This window comes from Arvicola amphibius, chromosome 1 (genome assembly GCF_903992535.2).
Source record: "Arvicola amphibius chromosome 1, mArvAmp1.2, whole genome shotgun sequence".
In the NCBI taxonomy this organism is placed as follows: Eukaryota; Metazoa; Chordata; class Mammalia; order Rodentia; family Cricetidae; genus Arvicola; species Arvicola amphibius.
The window spans coordinates 92,923,437-92,946,767 of record NC_052047.1 but is presented as its reverse complement, the minus strand read 5'-3'; the positions used below and the strand labels follow the sequence as shown (position 1 = coordinate 92,946,767).

The following is a 23,331-nucleotide window of genomic DNA, read 5'->3' as shown; positions in this document are numbered from 1 at the left end:
CTGTAACAGGTAGGAACTGAGAAATGCTGGTAGATTCTTGCAGCCAGAGTCTGCTTTGATATGTTAATAAGCACCTTAGTCAATCTTTTGTCCCTGGTTGGAGGTCTAGACTTTAGCTAGTGCCCCTGTACCCAAAGAGTCTGGAATGTTTGGTTGGAGGAAACAGCCCAGCCCCTGGCATCCATAAATCTGAAGAGTTTGGACTGTTTGATATTGTCTGATTTGGATTATTGCATGGGTGGAAAGCCTTATCAACGGTGCAAACATTTTTTCAAAAACTAACAAGAGAAGAGAAGAAGAGCCCAAGAGATGGAACAAGAAACAATGATCTACTCATTAGCATACTTAAGAATTCCATAAAAATACTAAGCTGGAAGCCACTTTAGTTTTCTGTAAATAAAGCATATTGTAATTTCCATTCCATTCCATACATATTATAGGTGAATACATTCATTTTAAATAAGCATCAGCCTTGAAAGAACACACTGAATTTTCACGTTTTGCACCGATAGAGAATCATCTCATGACTCCAGCCGCACTGCCTAGGAATCCACAGACAACTTCATCCAGGGAGGCAGCTAGGATAACTGCACATCTACACCTGTCTGTCCGCTCCTCTTAATGTCATGTTCCACTTTAATCTCCAGCTGTGTAGCAGACCTGCTGTGGCCTCTAATCGCTCTCTTCACACAACTCCAGGGTATTAAGCATATTCTGGTAGACTACTGTAGCGTGAATAATAAAAACCCAGAGACAGATATTGGGGTTCAAGCTGAAGATCAGGAAAGCAAAGCAGCCAACCACTAGAGAGTTCTTACCTCTACCAAGGCTCAGACAAAGTGGTAAACCTGCCCTCAGAGTGACTGCAGACTGCAATGCTCCCCACCAAACCTCAGACTATACACTGAGACCCTGAGCTCCTGTATCTTCCCTTTTTATATTCCTCTCTTGTGCTGGAATTAAAGGCATGCACCACCACCACCCAGCCTCTCTGGCTAACTAGTGTGGCTGTTAGGAATAAAGATGTGTGGAATCACTGCCTGGCCTCTGTGACTGACTAGTGTGGATAGCTTTGCAGTCTGATCTTCAGGCAAGCTTTCTTTATTAAAACACAAATAAAATATCACTATAGAATACTCTGATTTTCTCCCTCCTGTGGATGGACCCCTACCACACCCTCTCCTGCCCTCTCCTCATTCTTTTTGTCAACTCCCAATACACAGTGTTATGGCTAGATCACAGAGTCAACCAAAAGCCAACTAAGAGACCAAGTCCTACTTGTAAAAGCAAAGGTTGCCGTGAACACCCTCAAAAAATTACTTCACTCAACTGCCGACTGAGAGGAACCTAGCACACAGGTTATACCATGAAAGACCTGAATAACAGCGCCCCCGTACAGCAGGAAGAAGTTTGGAGAGAAATAACCCATATTCCCAAATATTGTTTATAAATGTTCTATTACATTTAAAGGGGGATATGATATAGATATGAATAAGATAATGCGCAAAACAATCCCACACCAGTTTGGATTCAAAGGGTTATTTATTTGAGGGGGAAAAACTTACAGAACATCCTCCTACACAACAGCCAGGAAAGGAGTCTAGTAGCTGGAGCAAGAGATCAAGCAGAGGGCTGCTGCTGCTTTTTTTTTTTTTTTTTTTTTTGCTGCTGCTTTTTAAAGAGAGAGAGAGAGCATGCCCCAGTGGGCTGGTATCTCAGCGACTATTGGCTGAAGGAGCAGAAGGTGCTCCCACAGCATACATACACATAGCAAAAGAACTAAAGTGAAAAGAGAGGGGAAAAAGCAAGCTATCTTTTCATAAATTAGATGATTTATAGTAATGTGGAAATTGTTATTCAGAGAATAGTATGTATGAATCTTGTATAAGACAAATTCATAATTGTTACTGGCATTGAGAAGTAGAACATTAACACATGATAAGTCAAATTCATGTTTCATATTTACTAAAGTTGAAAACATCCACAATCCTAGATATATGGGGGTATGTCTGCTATTTATTGTAGTCCATATAATACTATATTTTTCAACAAGCAAGTTTCCTTATAAAAATGGGATTCTAGAAAATTTAGGGTAAGATTTGGTAGCCTAGAGGCTCCATCATTGCAAGTCAGAGAAATAGAGTCAGAATAATAAACTATAAATTTTAGTTTTGCAGGAGACAATGGCTGAAAATGAATGTGTTAAGAAGCCACATGAGGTCTCTGAGTGAGAAGCAGGGAAGGCAGGGAAGAGTGGTCATAAACCAGTGCCACCTGGCTCAAGCTGAGTGAGGTCAATGGTAACTACAGGGAAGCTCTCTCTCTCTCTCTGTGTCTGTCTCTTCTCTCTCTCTCTCTCTCTCTCTCTCTCTCTCTCTCTCTCTCTCTCTCTCTCTCTCTCACACACACACACACACAACACTCACACACTCACACACACACACACACACTGGACACAAAGAACAGTAACCATGGCTGTGCAGTCTGGGGTTGAAGACCCTGAAATAAAGATTCTCAGCTTGACTGCACTGAGGTCAATGAGAATTATCTCACAAGAATTTCTACCCTCTCAGCTGGAGCACCCAAAGAACTGTAGCAGAAGGGCAAACGGCTGGATATACTGTGAACAGAGACCAGCAGAAACTCTGGTCATAAAACCTGAAGGAATCAAGTCCATTTCAGAAAGATAAATATGATCTCGTTTATTTGTAGATCCTAACTTTTATTAGATACATTAAATCATCTTGTGTATATGACATGAAGTAGGAGCAGAACTGTTAAAGGGTACTAAGTGGACTAACAGAAGGAAAAGAGGGGGTTAGGGTTTAAGACTTTGTACTAAAATTCATGGTATGCTTATGTGAATGTCATTATGAAACCTGAAATCATGCCCAACAAATGTAGACCAATAAAAATGTGATTCTTGTCTGGGGGAAAATGTTCAAATAAACTGTATGATATTAATGCAAGGAAGCTATCGTAACCAAGTATACACTAAGTAAAGACAGGACCCTAATAATAGTAATTATTTACCAATGTCACACCTGGAACTTGTTTTAGAAATGTCATTAGAAGGGGAGAAAGGTGGGTGAAAGCCTATGGTACACTTCTCTGTTTTTATAAGCTTAGAATTTCCAACTACAGAGATAAAAAGAAGGGTAACTGTACTCAGATCAACACACATAACCAAGAATCACAGTGTGATGCATGTTGCTCTAATGAAGTGACAAAGTTATAAGTAGAATGAAAACCATAAGGATTTCAACATTTTATTGTCCTAACAGTAAATACTAGTTTATGCCAAACTCAAAATCTCAACCCCACACTGCTAACTAATCCATTTATTTAAGAAAATACTCACATTGGGAACTGATCTTTTGGCTCCTGTTATTTGACCTAACAACTCACAATAACCTCAGAAGTATAATGCCCTTGTCAACTGTTCAGTTCAAACCCATCACCAGATGGACTTTCTTCACCTATTTCATTATGTTAGACAAAGATTGTAAATTAGTGCATTATAATGACTTCAGATAGATTTTTATCATTGACACAGGAAAAAAGTGAAGAAGTTATGCAAACCATTTGATGAAAGAAGAGACAAAAACAGATGCCTTCAAGGTCTCAGTGCACCAATGGCAATCCCCATTTGTTCTGCTTCATCAATTAATGCTATGCATTAAAAAGCAGCGAAAACACAAAGAAAGCATGCCAGACAGTCTTTGCTACTTGCACCAATTTTAAATTCTTCTATAAACCCAGGTGCCACGACTCACACCTGTAATCCCAACATGCAGGGGACTTAAGAAGGTGGATTGCAATGTGTTCCAGGCCAATCAGGGCTGCACAGTTCCAGGCCAACATCAATTACAGTAAGACCATTTCAAAAGGTATACCTCCTTTAAAAAAGCCATCATACATGCACATACTATGCCTCTAAAATAAAGTAATTCACAAGACACACACTTGTAGGGCTACCCTGAACAGAGATCACATGGCTAAATAAGGCCCACCAGATCTTACTTGTACTTTCAGCTTCTTTTACAAAATAGAGAAAATGGAGGCTTGAGGATTTTTTTCTTTCTTCAGGCAATCATAGAAAAAGAATTGGCAGGCACTTTGTTTTCTTACTCCTACTGATTTTGAAGTCTGTAAACACATGGCTTTAGCTTGGCTGAAGGTTTCATGCCAATGATTTGATGAAAAGAATGAACCAAGACAATATTGTGAAATTGTTTTTTAATTATTTAACTTTTCTCAATTTGTTAAGCTTCTGCATATATTAATACCATAAAAACTTCAGAGAAAGATAATATTCCAATAGAGTGGTAAACATTAATAATGGACCAAGATGGGAGGAGAACAGATTAATCTTCCTTCTTCTGTCTAGGGTCTCTCTCTCTCTCTCTCTCTCTCTCTCTCTCTCTCTCTCTCTCTCTCTTTTCCCTCTGTTGTCAGAGGCCACTCATTCATTCACGACCACCCAGAAATTATCTCACCCAGAAACTGTATTAAATAAAACACTGCTTAGACTATTAGCATATGCATATTTCTGGCTTGCTCTTATATCTTAAATTAACCCATTTCTTTAATCTGTGTATTGCCACATGGTTGTGGTCTGCCGGTAAGGTTTAGTCCTACATCAAGCATCTGTCTACTCTGGTGGCTACATGGTATCTCATTGACTCTGCTTACCCACTCACTGTATCTATCTGTTTGGACTTCCAGCCTTGTTCTGTTCTGCACTGCAATAGGCCCAAAGCAGCTTCTTTATTGACCAATGGTATTCACAGCATAGAGAGAGGAAATCTGCCTCCCCTTTTCTGTCTTCATAAAAAGGAAGGTTTTAATTTTAACGTAGCAAGATTTCATATAAGAAAACAGTTATCTGATGGAGGAGTGTTTATGTGTTACTTTTATTATTAATAAAGAAAACTGCCTTGGCCCTTTAAGAGAAAATTAGGTAGGTGGAGTAGACAAAACAAAATTGTGGGAACAAGGAAGTAGAGTTGGGGAGACGCTTCAGACAGTCACGATAGGGAGTCTCCATGCTGCTCCTCTCCGAGATGGACGCAGGTTAAGATCTCTCCTGGTAAGCCACACCTCGTGGTGCTACCCAGATTACTAAATATGGGTTAAAGAAAGATGTGAAAATTAACCAATAAGAGGCTAAAACTATGGGCCAGGCAGTGTTTTAAAAGAATACAGTTTCCGTGTAATTATTTCAGGTATAAAGCTAGCCGGCGGCGGGTGGCGGGACGCAGCCCCGCCGCTTCTCACTACAGTTATCAAAATAGAATTATTGTTATGATAATTAGTCCATTTACATTTGGTAAATTAAGGAAAATATTCTATCATCTATCCTATCTTTGTGAGTCTAAAGTTTTAGATCTAATCTATTTTTTATAATTATAACTTTCTTGGCATGCCAACTTGGGCCAGCTACATTCATATAAAACTTGAGTGAGCTTAGAAATCTAGACACAAATGAACCAAGGTTAGCATGGCTTCTTAAAAGCCACAGTTTGTTTTGTTGTTTTGTTGTTGTTGTTGTTTTCAAATGGGCTCTGTTTAATGGTGGTTAGCCAGAGTACTGTGGCTCCTTTAAGAGAGATCTCCATGATATAGTATTAGCAGCAAGAAACTACATGGATTTGAAATGTCTGCTTCCTGGTTTGTGCTGCCACCATGAACTCTGGCTCTTTCAGGAGGTCAAGCACTTAAATGGGGGTTTTTTTTTTTCATGGTTTATTTTTTTTTTATATTTAAAAATTTCCATCTCCTTCCCTCCTCCTCCCCCCTCCCTCCCCTCCTCCCCCCCTTCCCTCCCCTCCCCTCCCCTCCACCCATACCTCCCCTCCCTCCTTCTCAAAGGCCAAGGAGCCATCAGGGTTCCCCACTCTATGCTAAGACCAATGTCCTCCCAACTCCCCCCAGGTCCAGGAAGGGGATCGATCAAGCTGAGAAGGCTCCCACAGAGCCCGTCCATGCAGAAGAATCAGAGCCCAGAGCCATTGTCCTTTGCTTCTCAGTCAGCCCCCGCTGTTGGCCACATTCAGAGAGACGGGTTTGGTCGAGAGACTTGACCCTAGAGGGGTTCCCAGGTTTCCAGGGAGATGCCCCCAGTTAGTTCCTTGGGCAGCTGAGGAGAGGGAGCCTGAAAAGACCAGTTCCTATAGCCATACTGATGAATTTCTTGCATATCACCATAGAACCTCCCCACCTGACGATAGATGAAGAAAATGACAGAGCCCCACATTGGAGCACCGGACTGAGCTCCCAAGGTCCTGATGAGGAGCAGAAGGAGAGAGAACATGAGAAAGAAAGTCAGGACCGTGAGGGAACCTCCAGCTGGCGACAGATGGGGAAGGTGACTGAGCCCCACATTGGAGCACTGGACTGAGCTCCCAAGGTCCTGATGAGGAGCAGAAGGACCGAGAACTTGAGGGAGAAAGTCAGGAACGAGAGGGGTGCGTTCACTCATGGAGACGGTGGGACAGAACTAATGGGAGATCACCAACTCCAGTTAAATGGGGTTTGTGTGCTGCGTGCTGCAAGTTACTTGATGGCAGCATAGGCCAACTGGTTACCAGAGTTGAGGTGGTGAGGATGGCTCACCTGGCAGTCTCAGAGGCAGTGAATGGACCTCCACCATGTTGGACTGCGTAGACCCAAAAGGCACAGCAGTCTTGGTCCTAGCCATGCCACTTAGCATTTTAAGAAGTGATCATGGTCATAAAAGGATTATATACACACAATAAAGATTAATTCAGATGGAAAAGACCTCTAACTGGGTCACAGTTTTGGATAAATGTACATGGGCTTGGATAAGTAGTGATGAGTTTCTGCATTCTCTGTTTTCTGCTGGAAAAGAAAGCTTCTCTGCTCACGGTTGGAAGGCAGAGCTAATCTACAGGGGTGACCATAAACACTTAGAAAGCAGTCTGACAACACACTTTGCAAAATAACAGTGGTAGATCCCTCTACACACATTAAAGCTTTGAATATCCCCGTATATGGACTTTTGATTATGTTTACAGTTCTAGGCATGAATTCCTTCCTATGAACCAGGCTCAAGTCCAAGAAGAAAATAACTGGTTGCCCTGATGACAACCATTGTACTATTACAGGAGTAAGCATGAGATGTATCTGCCATGGCAGGTCATCATGATAACATAAAGGGTCCACCAGTGGGCAAGTTCACCAATGACTTTGCTCCACCAGTGGTCTAGGTATCACCCTTTGACACCAAGAAATCTAGTTGGCAGGGAGGAAGTTTCCCAGTAACTTTAAAATTGATTTTTGTATGTCCTGCAATCAAAGTGTGTGGTGTCTTTGGTAAGAGGGTCTATCTAGCAATGGTGGGCAAGCAAGAACAATGAACTACCTTATGTTGTTCTGTGGGGACTCACTGACTAGTTGATAACATGTATAAAGTTATCCCACATCTGCAATTCACTGGACTCTTAAGTACTAAAGCACCACTGTGCATGTGCGGCAGGGTTTAAGCCTTATGTAACTAGATGTACCATTCTGATCAACACCTGGACCTCACTAGGCCTTTAAATTAAATACTAAAGAACCTCTATTCAAGTGGGGCAGGGTTAATGCTCTTGTAACCAGATGTATATTCTGATCAGAAGCTGTAAACACAACTCACTTTCTGCATGCTTTAAGATTACATTCTTCACTGAGTGCTTACAAATCACCAAAATAGTATTTTAATATAAAAATGACTAAAAGAAGCATCACATACAAAAAGGATAAAAATATTACCATAACAGTCAATTTCCCCCAACTGAAAAAAACACCTAAGATGGACAACTTAAAGGAAGAAAAGTTTTATTTTAGCTTGGGAGGTTTTCATTCCATGGTTGGCCTGTTAATAACTTTGGGCCTAAGATATAAAGAGTAGAGCAAACATGCCCACTTGACATGCATATCAGGAAACAGAAGACGGGAGTTCCAATATTTCCTCAAAGGGTCTATCCATCTCCTAAAACTTTCCAAAAGCACCACAGACTAGAGAGCAAACATTTAATACATAGACTTTGGGAGACACTCTAGACACAAACCAGAATAATCACTAACCAATTTCAAAACCAAAAACTTAGCTATACGTGGTGACTCATATCTAAATTCCAACAATAGTGAGGTCAAGGCAGGAAGTTCATTGTAAGTCTGAGGCCAGCTCAGGCTACATATTCTGGGCTTCAACAACAATGAATGCCTGGAGCTGCATTGTGGACCACTCTGTGTGGATACTGGGAACTAACCTCTGGTCTTCTGAAAGAGCAGGAAGTGCTCTTAATCCTTGAGTCACCTGCCCATCCCACTGGGGTAATCAAAATGAGCATGATCCCCATAAACTTATGTCTGAATAGTTACTCCCTACTTGGTGGAACTGTTTGGGAAGGATGAGGAGGTATGGACTTTAAAGAGCTGTGTTTTGGGGGGCTTGGCTTTGAATCTTCATATAATCTGGTGTGGTCTCTGACCAAGATAGTGTAGAGGTCACCAGGCTATAAAATACACATGACACCTCCCCTAAGGATAGGTTCTGCTGAGAAACAAAGTAGATAAAGGTCTAGGGAGGGGGAGCCTGGAATAAACATTCTGAGGGATTTGGATGAGGCCTCACCCTACAGATAGCAAAGGTCACCAGGTTATTAACAATATCCACCCCAGTCTTCTGGGTGGGAAAACAGGTGTGCACCCCCTTCCATTAAAGACATAAGTCTGCATGTTTAGCATTGCTAGTTTCTCCAATGCATATCTGTTAATATTCATGCCTCTATAGATATCCTTGTGACCACATGACGGGCTAGCAGTGAAAGCTCACTGTCACTTCTCAGTATCATCAGACTCCAAGAGACTAGCATACTATGTATTGCTAGCCTAGGAAAAGATGAAGTTCAAAGTGTAGTTTCTATGGGATGCTTGTCACTTTTTCACTCCTGTAAAGTCAAAAAATCACCAGCCAGGGAGGGGTCATCTGTACTGAATTTTAGGGTGGGCTTCAAAAATAAAACCTCAATGCTAGCTTATGGAAAACCGGATTTTTGTAACACATTTGAACACAAACAGAATACGTTAAAAGATACTCTGTAAAAACATTATGTGTATACTTAGCTATGACCAAAAATAAAACCTGAAACAGAGTTTGAAAAACAAAGGTCACACTATTTAAAAAAAAAAAAAAACAAACCACAGTGCATACAATTTTGGAAAATCTTTGTTAAATTGAACCATCAGAACTTCTGCCTGATTTTCAATATCTAACTATATATGTACATCAAACAAGACTTTGAATATGAGGAATGAGTTAGTCTTCCCAATGCATGCTAATGAAGTGCCCCTTCATCATGCTCGTTTAAGAGTCTATTAGAGATGGGTCCAGATGATCTAACCAAGCACAGGTTGCTGGCAAGAGATGAAGTTCTACCTCCTGAAGAAATCAGCCTGTGCTGCCTATTATGACAGCAACACCCTAATACCTCCCTCTCAAGGCTAACTTCCAGTCTCTCAGACAAATGTCTCGATGATGTTTGATTTTTCTTGACTCAAGATTTAGAAAAAGCTATTATAAAACTCACAAGGAAGGACTCTAAGGTCTTTTATCAATGGTCTAAAAATACATCCAGGTATTAAGGAGGAAAGGTATTGTATATATGAACAGAATATTATTGGCTATTACTGATTCATAGAAACAAACCTGCCCTCTTATTCTAGAGCTGAGTGAAGTCTGACTTTTCTATTTAGCATTAGACAACTGAAATGTGCCCGTCTCTACAGATGGCGCTGTATGAATGCTCCTCTCAGGTCTCCTTATTAATTTTCTGAGTCCAGTACAATATTTCTAAAAATGACATAATTTTTATAGTGAGTATGCCTTGGAGTTTAGGGGTGTTCTTGGCAGTTCTTGGCAGACTGAAAATGGGGTATATTTTGCCAAAAAGTATGAAGAAAGGGTCTAAGAAAACAACGTGACTGAAATCTATGTTCTTCAAAAATTTTCCCCTGAGTTTACATGTTAAAATGCAAGAATATCAACAGCTCACAAATATATCTGAATTAAAAAATAGGAACACAGATTGTGACAACATAGGAAAATTTCCTTTTATAAACATAGAGGATGTCAATGCATAAATAAAATAACAGTGTTAAGTGATTCAAAAGCACAGTTCTTATATCTTCTTCCTGGGAAGTTTATGGCTTCCATCCCTAGTATCAAGCACAGGTGAACACGAATCTTAACTGGGAAGAGGTCACCTCCAACACCATAGCAGCATGACAGCTCGGTAGCAGAACAAAGCAGAAAATGATCAGGTCAGCAAACACTACAAAACAAAGTACACTGAAGACAACTGAGTAAGGCAGGATGAGCAAAGTTCTTAGTATTGGGGAGGAGGGACTGGGCAGCCCAGTTGTAAACGGTCCCATCTTTTGTGACTAAACAGCACTGACAATTGTGCTGTCAGGAGCCTCACTGCTTTCTACATCATGAATAGCTGCAGGTTCTGGAATTTCATTCATCCTCAAAACCTCTTCATAGAGCAAATAGCTCCGCAAACTTCGGGGAAGAGGCAACTGATGGATGAAACTGTTAGAACGAAGGTGCTCTGCTTTTAGACTTGCCCGAATTTCCAAACGGCAGAGATGGGTCAGGCACGGAACACAGGCTGGAGAAACAAACGAACAAAATATTAACTGATAGTGAACGGAACAAAAGATTAAGGACCTAAGCTTGCACTTCAGAACACATATAAAAGCCAGAGACTGGAATACCAATGTGGTTTACTCTGTAACAATCTACCTCCAGATTCAGTGAGAAACACTGTAACAAAATTGTAAGGTAGAGAGTGATAGGCTAGCAGCCTTCTCTGGTTTCCACATATGCACATAATCACGAATACACACACACACACACACACACACACACACACACACATATACACACACTAGCAATACACTAAAGTAAGCAACAAACCTATCTCCATATAACAAAAGAGAAATGGTTTGTTGCTTAGTCTTGTTTTCAAAGAAGCCTGGTGGATAAGGATAATCACATTAAATTTTCAATTATTTTCCTCACCTGGTTGCTCTCGCTTCAGTTGGTCACTCAAAGTCAGTATCCAGTCCATAAAAGGCAAATGTTTAATTTCTAAAGAACTAATGATACAAGCTGGCACTTAAGAGAACTCACAACAGAATATCACTACTCCCCTGTTAGTCTGTTTCATTGCCAAGAGTCTTGTAACCTAACATATCAAGTAAATGGATGTGCAGTCTGAACATTATCTCTTTGCATCTGTGACATAAAATGAAGTTTCAAGGGCTGGCAAGATGGATCAAAGGTTAAGAGTGCTAGCTGCTCTTCCAAAGGACCCAGGCTCAATTTGTGGTGCCAGCACCGTGGCTCATACCTATTTCAAATTCCAGTTTCAGGGGGTCCAACACTCTCTTCTGGCTTCCATGGGAACCAGGCGTGCATGTGGTGTACAGATGTGCATTAAAAACCTTCACACTTAGTGAAATAATATTTTTAACAATGAACTTTTAAAATTGGCATGGAAAGGGGGCTGGAGAGATGGCTCAGAGATTAAGAGCATTGCCTGCTCTTCCAAAGGTCCTGAGTTCAATTCCCAGCAACCACATGGTGGCTCACAACCATCTGTAATGGGGTCTGGTGCCCTCTTCTGGCCTGCAGGCATACACACAGACAGACTATTGTATACTTAATAAATAAATAAATAAATATTTTAAAAAATTGGCATGGAAAGAGAACATTCATTGAGTGTCCTCTATGCCACATGCCCAGGCATTTCAGAGATACTCTAGTTTTGTATCACTTTCTCTGATCTAAACATGCAGATACATACATAAGATCTATCTATCTATCTATCTATCTATCTATCTATCTATCTATCTATCTATCATCTATCTATCTATTTATTATCTATCTATCATCTATCTATTATCTATCATCTATATCTATCTATCTATCATCTATCTATCTATCTATCTATCTATCTAGGTTTCCTACGCACATGTTTTACCAATGATCTGCCCCAGCCCCTGATATAAATTACCATGCTATCGTAAGACAGGAAAACAGAGTCTTAAAAAGAAGATTCAGTAAAATCTCAAAGATCACAAAGTTGTTTAACTGGCAGAGCCACTGTTAAAATTTAGATCCATCTGACCCCAAAGACTCTAAATGTGGGTTAAAGTTGTAGGATACATGATCACACTGTGAATCCCAAGTTTGCATTTGAGTGAACTTAATAAAATCAACATTGGATCAGGAGACAGAGTCAGCAACTAGTTGACAGAAAGTAGACAGAGGGACAGAAGGGAACCAGAAAAAGGAGAAATGCACAGGAAGTAGGAGGGAGGAACTTTAAATGTTACAGTTCTTTTTGGAGCAACAGAAAAAAGACTTTTTCTTTCTGAGATGCTGGTGAAGAGGGAAGGTCATCTAGTTTCTGTTCAACTCTCTGAGCTAGCAGGTTTTCAACCCAGCCTCCAACTCCTGTGTGGTAAATAGAACAATAAGGATTTAGTTAAATAGTACATCTGGAGGCTGGAGAAATGGCTCAGAGGTTAAGAGCACTGACTGCTCTTCCAGAGGTTCTGAGTTCAGTTCCCAGTACTCACACACATCTATAATGACATCTGATGCCCTCTTCTGGCATGTAGACAAAGAGGTAGATAAAACACTGTATACATAATAAAAATAAATCTTTAAATAACTATATTTGGTGGCAGTGGTGAGAGACAGATCTAGCAGGACATGGCTGCCTGAGAAGTGGGCAGGTGACTGCCACAGTTACTGGCCGAGACAGTAGTAGATTCAGGTATAGCCTCTGTGCCAGTGGGAAAACAACATTTTGGCACTCCAATGTGTGGCATGATCACATAAATGGAGAATTCACACTAGTCGGCCATTACTCGTGGGAACTCTGGAAAGTGGACTTGGAAATTGCAGGAGGTGCTTGAGCCCTCCACCAAACTGAGAAGTCAGCAGATTTGGTGAGACATTTGGGACGTCTTGAGGGAGAGAGTTGAGTAATATTCAAAAGAAAAATCATTCCCATGTTAAGGATGGGAAATATCACAAAACAGGACACTAAGACAATGTATAGTGCTATCATGGATGGCTTGAACATGGAAATAGTAAATAAGGGGATAAAAGACTTAGCTGGGATTGACATAATGCCAATTATAATTATCATCAGTCTGGTAATTCATATCTCATCCTTAATAGCCACAGTGGTTTCTTTTGCCAAATATAAAATAAAATGTAAAATATAAATATAAAATAAAATCAACAAGATTGACAAACCCCTGGCCAAACTAATCAAACGGCAGAGAGAGAACACACAAATTAATAAGATCAGAAATGAAAAGGGGGACATAACCACAGACACAGAGGAAATTCAGAGAATCATTAGATCTTACTACAAAAGCCTGTATGCCACAAAATTGGAAAATGTAAAAGAAATGGACACTTTTTTAGATAAGTACCATATACCAAAGTTAAACCAGGACCAGGTGAACAATCTAAATAGTCCTGTTAGTCGCGAAGATTTAGAAACTATTATCAAAAACCGCCCTACCAAAAAGAGCCCAGGACCAAATGGTTTCAATGCAGAATTCTACCAGAACTTCCAAGAAGACCTAATACCTATACTCCTTAATGTATTACATAATATAGAAACAGAACAGTCATTGCCAAATTCCTTTTATGAAGCTACACTTACCTTGATACCTAAACCACACAAAGACTCAACCAAGAAAGAGAATTACAGGCCAATCTCACTCATGAACATCGATGCAAAAATTCTCAATAAAATACTGGCAAACAGAATCCAAGAACACATTAGAAAAATTATCCACTACAATCAAGTAGGCTTCATCCCAGAGATGCAGGGCTGGTTCAACGTATGAAAATCTATCAATGTAATCCATCATATAAATAAACTGAAGGAAAAAAACCATATGATCATCTGATTAGATGCTGAAAAAGCATTTGACAAAATTCAACACCCCTTTATGATAAAGGTCTTGCAGAGATTAGGGATACAAGGGTCATTCCTAAATATAATCAAGGCTATTTACAGCAAGCAGACAGCTAACATCAAGTTAAATGGAGAGAAACTCAAGGCCATCCCACTAAATTCAGGAACAAGACAAGGCTGTCCACTCTCTCCTTATCTCTTCAATATAGTGTTTGAAGTTCTAGCAATAGCAATAAGACAACACAAGGGAATCAAGGGGATTTGATTTGGAAAGGAAGAAGTTAAACTTTCGTTATTTGCAGATGATATGATAGTGTACATAAGCGACCCGAAAAACTCCACCAAAGAACTCCTACAGCTGATAAATTCTTTCAGTAATGTGGCAGGATATAAGATCAACTCCAAAAAAATCAGTTGCCCTCCTATACACAGAGGATAAGGAAGCAGAGAGGGAAATCAGAGAAGTATCACCTTTCACAATAGCCACAAATAGCATAAAATATCTTGGGGTAACTCTAACCAAGGAAGTGAAAGACCTATTTGACAAGAACTTTAAGTCTTTGAAGAAAGAAATTGAAGAGGATACCAGAAAATGGAAGGATCTCCCTTGCTCGTGGATTGAGAGGATCAACATAGTAAAAATGGCAATTCTACCAAAAGCAATCTATAGATTCAATGCAATTCCCTTAAAGGTCCCATCAAAATTCTTCACAGATATTGAAAGGACAATAATCAACTTTATATGGAAAAGCAAGAAACCCAGGATAGCCAAAACAATCTTATACAATAAAGGAACTTCTGGAGGCATTACCATCCCTGACTTCAAACTCTATTACAGAGCTACAGTATTGAAAACAGCTTGGTACTGGCATAAAAACAGAGAAGTCGACCAATGGAATCGAATAGAAGACCCGGATCTTAACCCACAAACCTATGAACACCTGATTTTTGATAAAGGAGCCAAAAGTACACAATGGAAGAAAGAGGGCATCTTCAACAAATGGTGCTGGCATAACTGGATGTCAACCTGTAGAAGAATGAAAGTAGATCCATATCTATCACCATGCACAAAACTCAAGTCCAAATGGATTAAAGACCTCAATATCAATCTGAACACACTGAACCTGTTAGAGGAGAAAGTGGGAAGTACTCTACAACATTTGGGCACAGGAGACCGCTTCCTACGTATAGCCCCAGCAGCACAGACATTAAGGGCAACATTGAATAAATGGGACCTCCTGAAGCTGAGCAGCTTCTGTAAAGCAAAGGACACTGTTACTAAGACAAAAAGGCAGCCTACTGACTGGGAAAAGATCTTCACCAACCCCGCAACAGACAAAGGTCTGATCTCTAAAATATATAAGGAACTCAAGAGACTAGACTTTAAAATGCTAATGAACCCAATTAAAAAATGGGGCTCTGAACTAAACAGAGAATTCTCAACAGAAGAAATTCAAATGGCCAAAAGACACTTAAGGTCATGCTCAACCTCCTTAGCAATCAGGGAAATGCAAATCAAAACAACTTTGAGATACCATCTTACACCTGTCAGATTGGCTAAAATCAAAAACACCAATGATAACCTTTGCTGGAGAGGTTGTGGGGTAAGGGGTACACTCATCCATTGCTGGTGGGAATGCACACTTGTGCAACCACTTTGGAAAGCAGTGTGGCGGTTTCTCAGGAAATTTGGGATCAACCTTCCCCAGGACCCAGCAATCCTACTCTTGGGAATTTACCCAAGAGATGCCCAATCATATTACAAAAGCATTTGTTCAACTATGTTCATAGCAGCATTATTTGTTTAATAGCCAGAACCTGGAAACAACCTAGATGCCCTTCAGTGGAAGAATGGATGAAGAAGGTGTGGAATATATACATATTACAGTACTACTCAGCGGTAAAACACAATGACATCTTGAATTTTGTATGCAAATGGATGGAAATAGAAAACACCATCCTGAGTGAGGTAACCCAGACCCAAAAAGATGAACATGGGATGTACTCACTCATAATCAGTTTCTAGCCATAATTGAAGGACATTGAGCCAATAATTCAGGATCCTAGAGAAACTAAATAAGAAGGTGAACCCAAAGAAAGACATATAATTATCCTCCTGGTTATTGGAAGTAGACAAGATTGCCGGGCAAAAATTGGGAACTTGGGGGTGGGGTGGGATGGGGGGATGGGGGATTGGGGAGAGAAAAGTGTGAAGTGGAGGATGGGAAGAGCTTGGGGGAAGAGGATGGTTGGGATATAGGAAGGGTGGATGTGGGAACAGGGAATTATATATCTTAATTAAGGGAGCCATTCTAGGGTTGGCAGAGACTTGACTCTAGAGGGGTTCCCAGGTGTCCAGGAAGATGCCCCTAGCTGGTTCCTTGTACAGCTGAGGAGAGAGAGCCGGAAAAGACCACATCCTATAGCCATACTGATAAGTATCTTGCATATCACCATAGAAACTTCACCTGGCGATGGAAGGAGAAAATGACAGAGCCCCACATTGGAGCACCGGACTGAGCTCCCAAGGTCCTGATGAGGAGCAAAAGGAGGGAGATCATGAGCAAGGAAGTCAGGACCGTGAGGGGGTGCGTTCACCCATGGAGACGGTGGGACAGAACTAACAGGAGATCACCAAGTCCAGTTGTAATGGGACTGATGGAACAGGCGACCAAACCAGACTCTCTGAATGTGACTGACGGTGGAGGAGGATTGAGAAACCAAGGACAACATCGATGGGCTTGGACTCTCCAGCATGGAGGGGCTCACTGTGAGCCTTGTCAGTTTGGTTGCTCACCTTCCTGGACTTAGGAGGAGTTGGGAGGACCTTGGACTTAACATAGTGAAGGGAACCCTGATGGCTTTTGGCCTGGAGAGGAGGGGAGAGGGGATATGGGTGGAAGGGAGGGGAGGGAAGGGGGAGTAGGAGGGGAGGAGATGAAAATTTTTAATAAAAAATGAGAAAAAAAAGAAAAGTTGGCTAGAAACAAGCTAAGCTGAGCCCAGGCATTCATAAGAAATAATTAAAAAAATAAAAAATTTAAAAAAAAAGAAAGAAAGTCCACCATTGGCAGCTCCCCGGCCCCCCTCGGAGCTGCGGGGAATTTAAGGTTTTCGTTTGGGGGGCAGCAGTGTAATTTCTTCTTACCCCTGAGATCACCCAGGGGTGTTTTGTTCATTAAACCTGGATTTTAATTTGGCCTGATCTGACTTATTGCATTGGCAGAGAAACCCAGTACTGGGATTCAAAAATACCTATCATCTGGTGCTGGGCCTGGATACCTTAACCACGTGGATGTGGGAAGCCACTCTCCCTCTTACAATGCTCTCTCCCAAACTGATCAGCTTTTGGCCTAATAGGCTACCCATTCCAAGTCACTGTCTTTAGGGTTCCAGTACCCCTCCCCATCTTCAGGGTACCCTGCCAAGATGTGGTTGTACCAGGGGCAACCCTAACCCATTTCTGAAGCAAGGCTTGTCTCTGTTCTGTGGGACCTTTGGTTAGGAGATATTCTATGCAAAGACATCCCACCTCCCCTCGCCACTTGAACTCAGGCTATCTAGTAGGACGTCCTGCCATGACTTTTGGTCTCTGGCATAGCCTCTGAAGTGGGCAGCATCAAATCTAAATCTACTTCCCCAACTGCTGCAAAATTTATCCAAAGTTACTCAGTATTTGGGGATCTGTATTTCCTCCCTACCCATACCCCACTCTCTGCTTCTGCCTGCTCCCTCACCGGGTGTCTTGTTCTCCCTTTTGTTACAACATGTAACAAGTCAGCTGCATTCTCCACATGGTTCTTGTCTTTCCCTGCTCCTGCTACCAGCACTGACACCACTGCATGACAGACTGTGGCTGTTCCTCTGTCCCATCCGGCTTTCCACTCTGTACATAGGAGGCATACATTCGTTTGCCTTGGGGAAGGGGACAGGATGCCACATCGTCTTCTGTTGCCTCCCATCAGTTGCTATGCTTTAGCAAGCTGGAGCCGGTGTCATGTGGGGAATGCAATGGGTGTTGTCATCCTTCCCTCCAACTGGGAGCATCCTCCCTACCTACTCCTTTCCAGGTACCAAAAAAAGTTCTTTAATTCCTATGGTTTCTTATACTGTAAATTCTGATCTTAGGATTTTTAAGTTGATCATCTGACATGACTTTCCATGTCTGTCTTTCTGTTAAAACATTCCTGTCTACTCTGTATGGATGGACGGCACTCTGTGCCTATACATTTTCTTGTGTATAAACACATGTGGCCACTGAATGCTTGTTTCTGACTGGTTTTAAATGCCTGGGTTTACATGACCCATGTGTCTTGGTAACAGCTCAACTGTTGCTGTTACAACCAGCTGCCTGGGTTCAAAATTTGCCTCTGGGTTTCTCTGGCCCTGAATCTGATGTAATGACAGAGAAAGTTATTCTGTAAGTGAAATGAAAACTTGTAATTCCAAACTGGAATTGTTCTGGGAAATAACACTTGGTCTGCCACCATTTTAATTAAGTACAGCACATGGACAGTCACCATTTTGATTAAGGTTGAAATAGAGGGAGGTCATAGACTGACTATATCATCCTCTTAAATAAAATTGACCATATGGAGTGGTCCACCAGGGACACATTAGATCTCTAATATGATAAAAAACAAGTTTTATGAAAGACAGATTTCTAAACAATGCTGGTTTACTGAGGAATCAAAGTTGCACCTCCACTATTCAAACACTAAATTGTTTACAACATTAAAACTTGTTTTTGCCTTCCACAGATTATGAATATGCTCTACGTCCCAGGACCACAGCTGAACACCAGAGACTGAGATATTCCTATTTTATGATGTACCAAGAAAAAAAAAAAAAACTTTTTTCCTCCTTATCTAAGGTCTATTCGGGCTAACAAAGACCAGTTTAAAGATAACATCTAACTTTCTTGTTTTTACTAACATTGGTAAACTGTAGCTTATCTGGTAAATCACTAAGACATACAAGTTTACCATCAATTACCTCATAACGGATCAACTTCTTTGGTATGTTCAAATATAGCAGGTGAAATTTAGCCCTTCTGATAGTGTTTGATGACTAGGGTACTGACAGATGTACCAGTTTAACAACTCTGCCCCTGACTCTCCAAGGCTACAACCACTTTAGGAGCTCATAATCCATTAAATTTCCTGTTAAAAATACAGACAAGTTTGCCTCATTCACAGGCTTCACAATACAGAAAAAAATAGGCCTAGGTGTAAGTTCCGAGGTTGAGTTCTAGCATTGCAGTTTTGACTGCTACTGCCTAGAAGCTTTTTCAGCATTACTGTATCATCTTCAGTTGCATATGGCAAAACTCTGCCGAGATGCTAACTCATGGCCCTCTGAAGAGATTAGCATTGGAGAGGGCATGGAAGCCTACAGGCAGGTTCAACTCTGTTCCTCCTCTCATGCTCCTCAGCCTCCCTTCCTCTTCCTCCACTCGCTCAACCTCTTTTCTTCAGTAAATTTCCTCTGGCTATCTTCTAAGTATAGACTTAAAGGTGTGTTTCACTGGGCTGAAAGCAGGTACTAGGAAGAATGTTCATGCCTCCTAACCCAAAGCCACAGACATTTTCTATGACACCAAGATGTAAATCTGTTCCATTTGTCTTACAGACATCTGTAAGTTCCTGGCCAAAGAATTCTATCAATGAATCTAGCCTGGAGGATCAATCTCTAGACAGGTCCACTCCTCCTGCCAGACTTATGCCAAGGCCAACCCACAGGGGGGCCGACAGATAATGCCAGTCCCTGCACCTATTCTGAAGACACCAATTAAATGCCTACAAGTAGGGTGACTTCACCCACATGTCCACTCATAATAAGCTCCATTATATCTTAACTCTTAGTGATACCTTTATAGGAGGGATGGAGGTGAGCCCCAATCCAGGGAAACACTCTGTGATGGCTCAGGTACTCCTGAAGCATATTATCCCCAATTTGATGTGCCATCCCCCCAAACTCCGGGGACATCAGTGCTAGTACCACCTCCCCAGATTGAAACAGGAACCTATGCAGGATAAATGGTCTGGCCATCTGGAACCCCTGACCCTCTAATTTTTCAAAATGTCCCAATGAACAGTATATCTGCTCTTTTGCATCTGGCTCGTTAACCCTTGCCTCATCTGTACAACCAGAGCACATCTGCTTCATTCCCCCTGACAGGCATCACTCTTCCTATGGCTAGTCCTGTCCATAGGGCCGATGCTAATAATCTACTTTTTCTCCTAGCAACCTTCCTTATTCACTTTCTCAAGAAATAGACCCATGAGGTCTCCAGGATGGCAGTTGACCGAATGCTTCTTCACCCACCACCCACCAAGCATGAGTCCACTGACTCAGGACTCCCCTCTCTACACTGTCCTATGCCAGCAGGAATTAGATAGACTTGAAACGGTACCCTTAGAAACCCAAAGGTTGAGATGTTGGAAATCTCCACTCTGGTCTCACTAAGCCTGCCATAGGCAGCTCCTCTCCTGGAGCTACCCAAAGACCTTGCTTATAGGGTATTTATGGCTCCCTCCTTGGAAGCAGCAGTATGATTTCTCTCCTACTTCCACCCCCCAAGAAACATCCAAAAGTTGTTTTGCTCATTAAACCTAGACTTTGATTTTGACCTGATCTGACATATTGCACTGCATTGGCAGGGAAACTCATTACCAGGGATTTGAAAATACTTACCAATGGGTTTTCAATGCAGTTTTAGTTCACACTTCCCTAATGGCTGGAGAGGTGAATATTTTCCCAGGTTTACTGGCCATTTCAACCTTTGTGAACTGTTTGTTCATTGGCCCATTGCTTTTTTTTTGTTGTTGTTGCTGCTGGTTTTATGGGGGGGGTTACTATATTCTAGAAATAATCTTGTGTTTGATGTAAAGATCAGAGATTTCTCTCCCATCTGAAGTGAAAAAAACTTCACTCAGCATTTTCTTTAAACAAGCATTTAATTTCATGAAGGTGACTTGTGAAGTGTTAGCATTATTTTCTGATACACTGGAGTGCTAGCCAGAAAGTCCCTACCTCTTGTCTGTATTTTGAAGTATTTCCCCTACTTTTCTTCTAACAGTTTCACAGAGTTTTGCATCTTCAAATTAGGTCTTTGTCCTATTTACAGTTGATTTTTGTCAGGGTAAGAAGTAGGAATCTCAAATCATTCTGCTACAGTTGGGTACCAGCCCCATTTGTTAAAAGGCTGTCTTTTTCCAATATGTTGTTGGCATCTTTGTCCAAAACAAGATGGTTGTAACTGTGCGGGTTTATATCTGGTTGCTTTAGCCTGTTCCTGAGGTGGTCTGAAAAAGAATACCCTTCACAGGCTCATATATTTGAATGCTTCATCATTAGATAGTGGAACTACTTGAAGGATTAGGAGGATTGCTTTGTTTTTGGCCCACTACACTATACAGAAAGAATTTACTCACTATGAGATTGTTTCAAAATCTCCCCTACTGCTTCCAAAGCTCAAAGACTAGCAGAATAGCAAAATTCATTTAATTTAACCATTCCTTTCTCGAGTCACTAAAGCCCCCTCACCCCGATCCTCCATAAAAGCTATTCACGGTACTATGTATCTGAGAGACCCAGCTGACCTTCAAGTCCACCACCAATCTCCCCTATTTGAGCCTGGTGATACAGTCTGGGTCAAGCAGGTTGCCAAGGGACACCGAAAGCACCTTGGAAAGAACCTATATAGTGATATTCTCCACTCTTGGATGTGTGAAGGTAGCATTGCACCATGGATACAAACATCCAGGTCAAGAAAGTGGAAGCCACAGCTACTGTCACCAAATGGACTGTATCCTAGACTATGGGTCCATTAAGATTTCATCTCATCCATGGTCCCATAAACTTCATGCCCCTCTAATCCCTTAGTGTTGTGGGTTTTGCTATGGGTATGATTGCAGGGTCATAGTCTAACCCCCATGACAGATTCAGACATGAATCTCAGAACTGAGGAAGGCAGGTACAGGGAAAATGTCTTAGAGTTCTGTTGCTATGAAGAGACGCCATTACCACAGCAACCTTCAAAAAAAAAAAAAACCCACCATTTACTTGGGGACTTGCTTACTGTTTCAGAGTAAGCAAGATGCAGCCCATTTTCATCATGGCAGGGAGCATAGTGACATGCAGACAGGCACAGTGCTAGAGAGTAGCTGAGAGCTCACATCCAGATTTTCAGGCAGTAGGCAGAGAGAGACACTGGGTCTCTCTTAGGCTTCTGAAAAAAACCCAAAAGCCAACCCCAGTGACATGCTAAACAAGGCCACACCTAATCCAACAAGGCCATACCTAATCCAACAAGGCCACTCCTCCTAACCCCTGTAAAATAGCACCACTCCCTCATGACCAAGCATTCAAATCTATGAGTCTATGGGGGCAATTCTTATTCAGACCAACACAGGAGGTGACATTTAATAAGGCTATAAACCAGCAACCCATATTCTATCTTGACCTTTGCTCACTGATGACCACTTTCTTATACTTGTCAGATGGTTAAGATGAAAAAAACAAATGACAGATGACAGCTCATGCTGCCAAGGATTTAGAATAAGGGGAACATTGCTGGTGGGAGTGCAAACATGTATAGCCACTATGGAAATCAGCAGCAGCACCTTAAGATCTACCTATACCACTCTTGGGAATAGACTCAAAGGATGTTTTTTCCTACCATTGAAATACTTGATCAGTGCTGCTTGTCTTAGTTAGTGTTTTCTATTTCTCTGAAGAAACACCATGACCATAGCAATTCTTATAAAGAAAATAGTTAACTAAGGTGGATTGCTTCCAGTTTCAGAGGATCAGTCCATTATCTTCCTGATGGAAGGCATAGTGGTGGAGCTGAGAGTGCTAATCTTTCTGCTTGTTGGAGAAACAGATCTAAAATGGAAGGGGTAAATTGTCTTGAACTATTCAGGTCATTAATTCACTGCTCCAAGACAGTGCATGCTATCCCACTGGCTCACTGGCTACACCAGACCACCCACCCATGCTGTGGTAACCCCCGTGCAGAGGCCATGACCAGAGAAAGCCTCAAAGAAAAGAAGGAAAGGAGAGAGAGATAATCAGTATTAGGCTCTAATTACTTAGTCTACATGGCTGACTACCTTACTGTCAGCATTTTTATGGACATTGCCTCGTGTTCTGAGCAAGCTAATGATCAGAGCCTACATCCTCAACTGGATGGCCAACTAAACTACTGGCCTTTAGGGCAACTATGATCCTCTAGAACAGCATGAGTCAATGATTTGTCTCATTTCCATAGAACCAGTAGAAAATGTGACAGCACAAGATA

At 41.3% G+C, this 23,331-nt stretch overlaps 1 protein-coding gene across 2 annotated transcripts in view; it reads right to left on the bottom strand.

Annotated features, from left to right (window-relative positions):
• Positions 1–7,825: 7,825 nt before the first annotated feature.
• Asb3 (ankyrin repeat and SOCS box containing 3) overlaps positions 7,826–23,331 on the bottom strand; it is a 104,954-nt gene continuing 89,448 nt past the window's right edge. Inside the window, exon 10 of one of the 2 annotated variants that reach the window (XM_038316869.1) lies at positions 7,826–10,682. In XM_038316869.1, coding sequence (XP_038172797.1) covers positions 10,453–10,682 — 230 coding nt within the window. In that variant the 3' untranslated portion in view covers positions 7,826–10,452. The remainder of the gene's footprint in view (positions 10,683–23,331) is intronic. The other variant, XM_038316878.1, reaches the window with a different exon arrangement.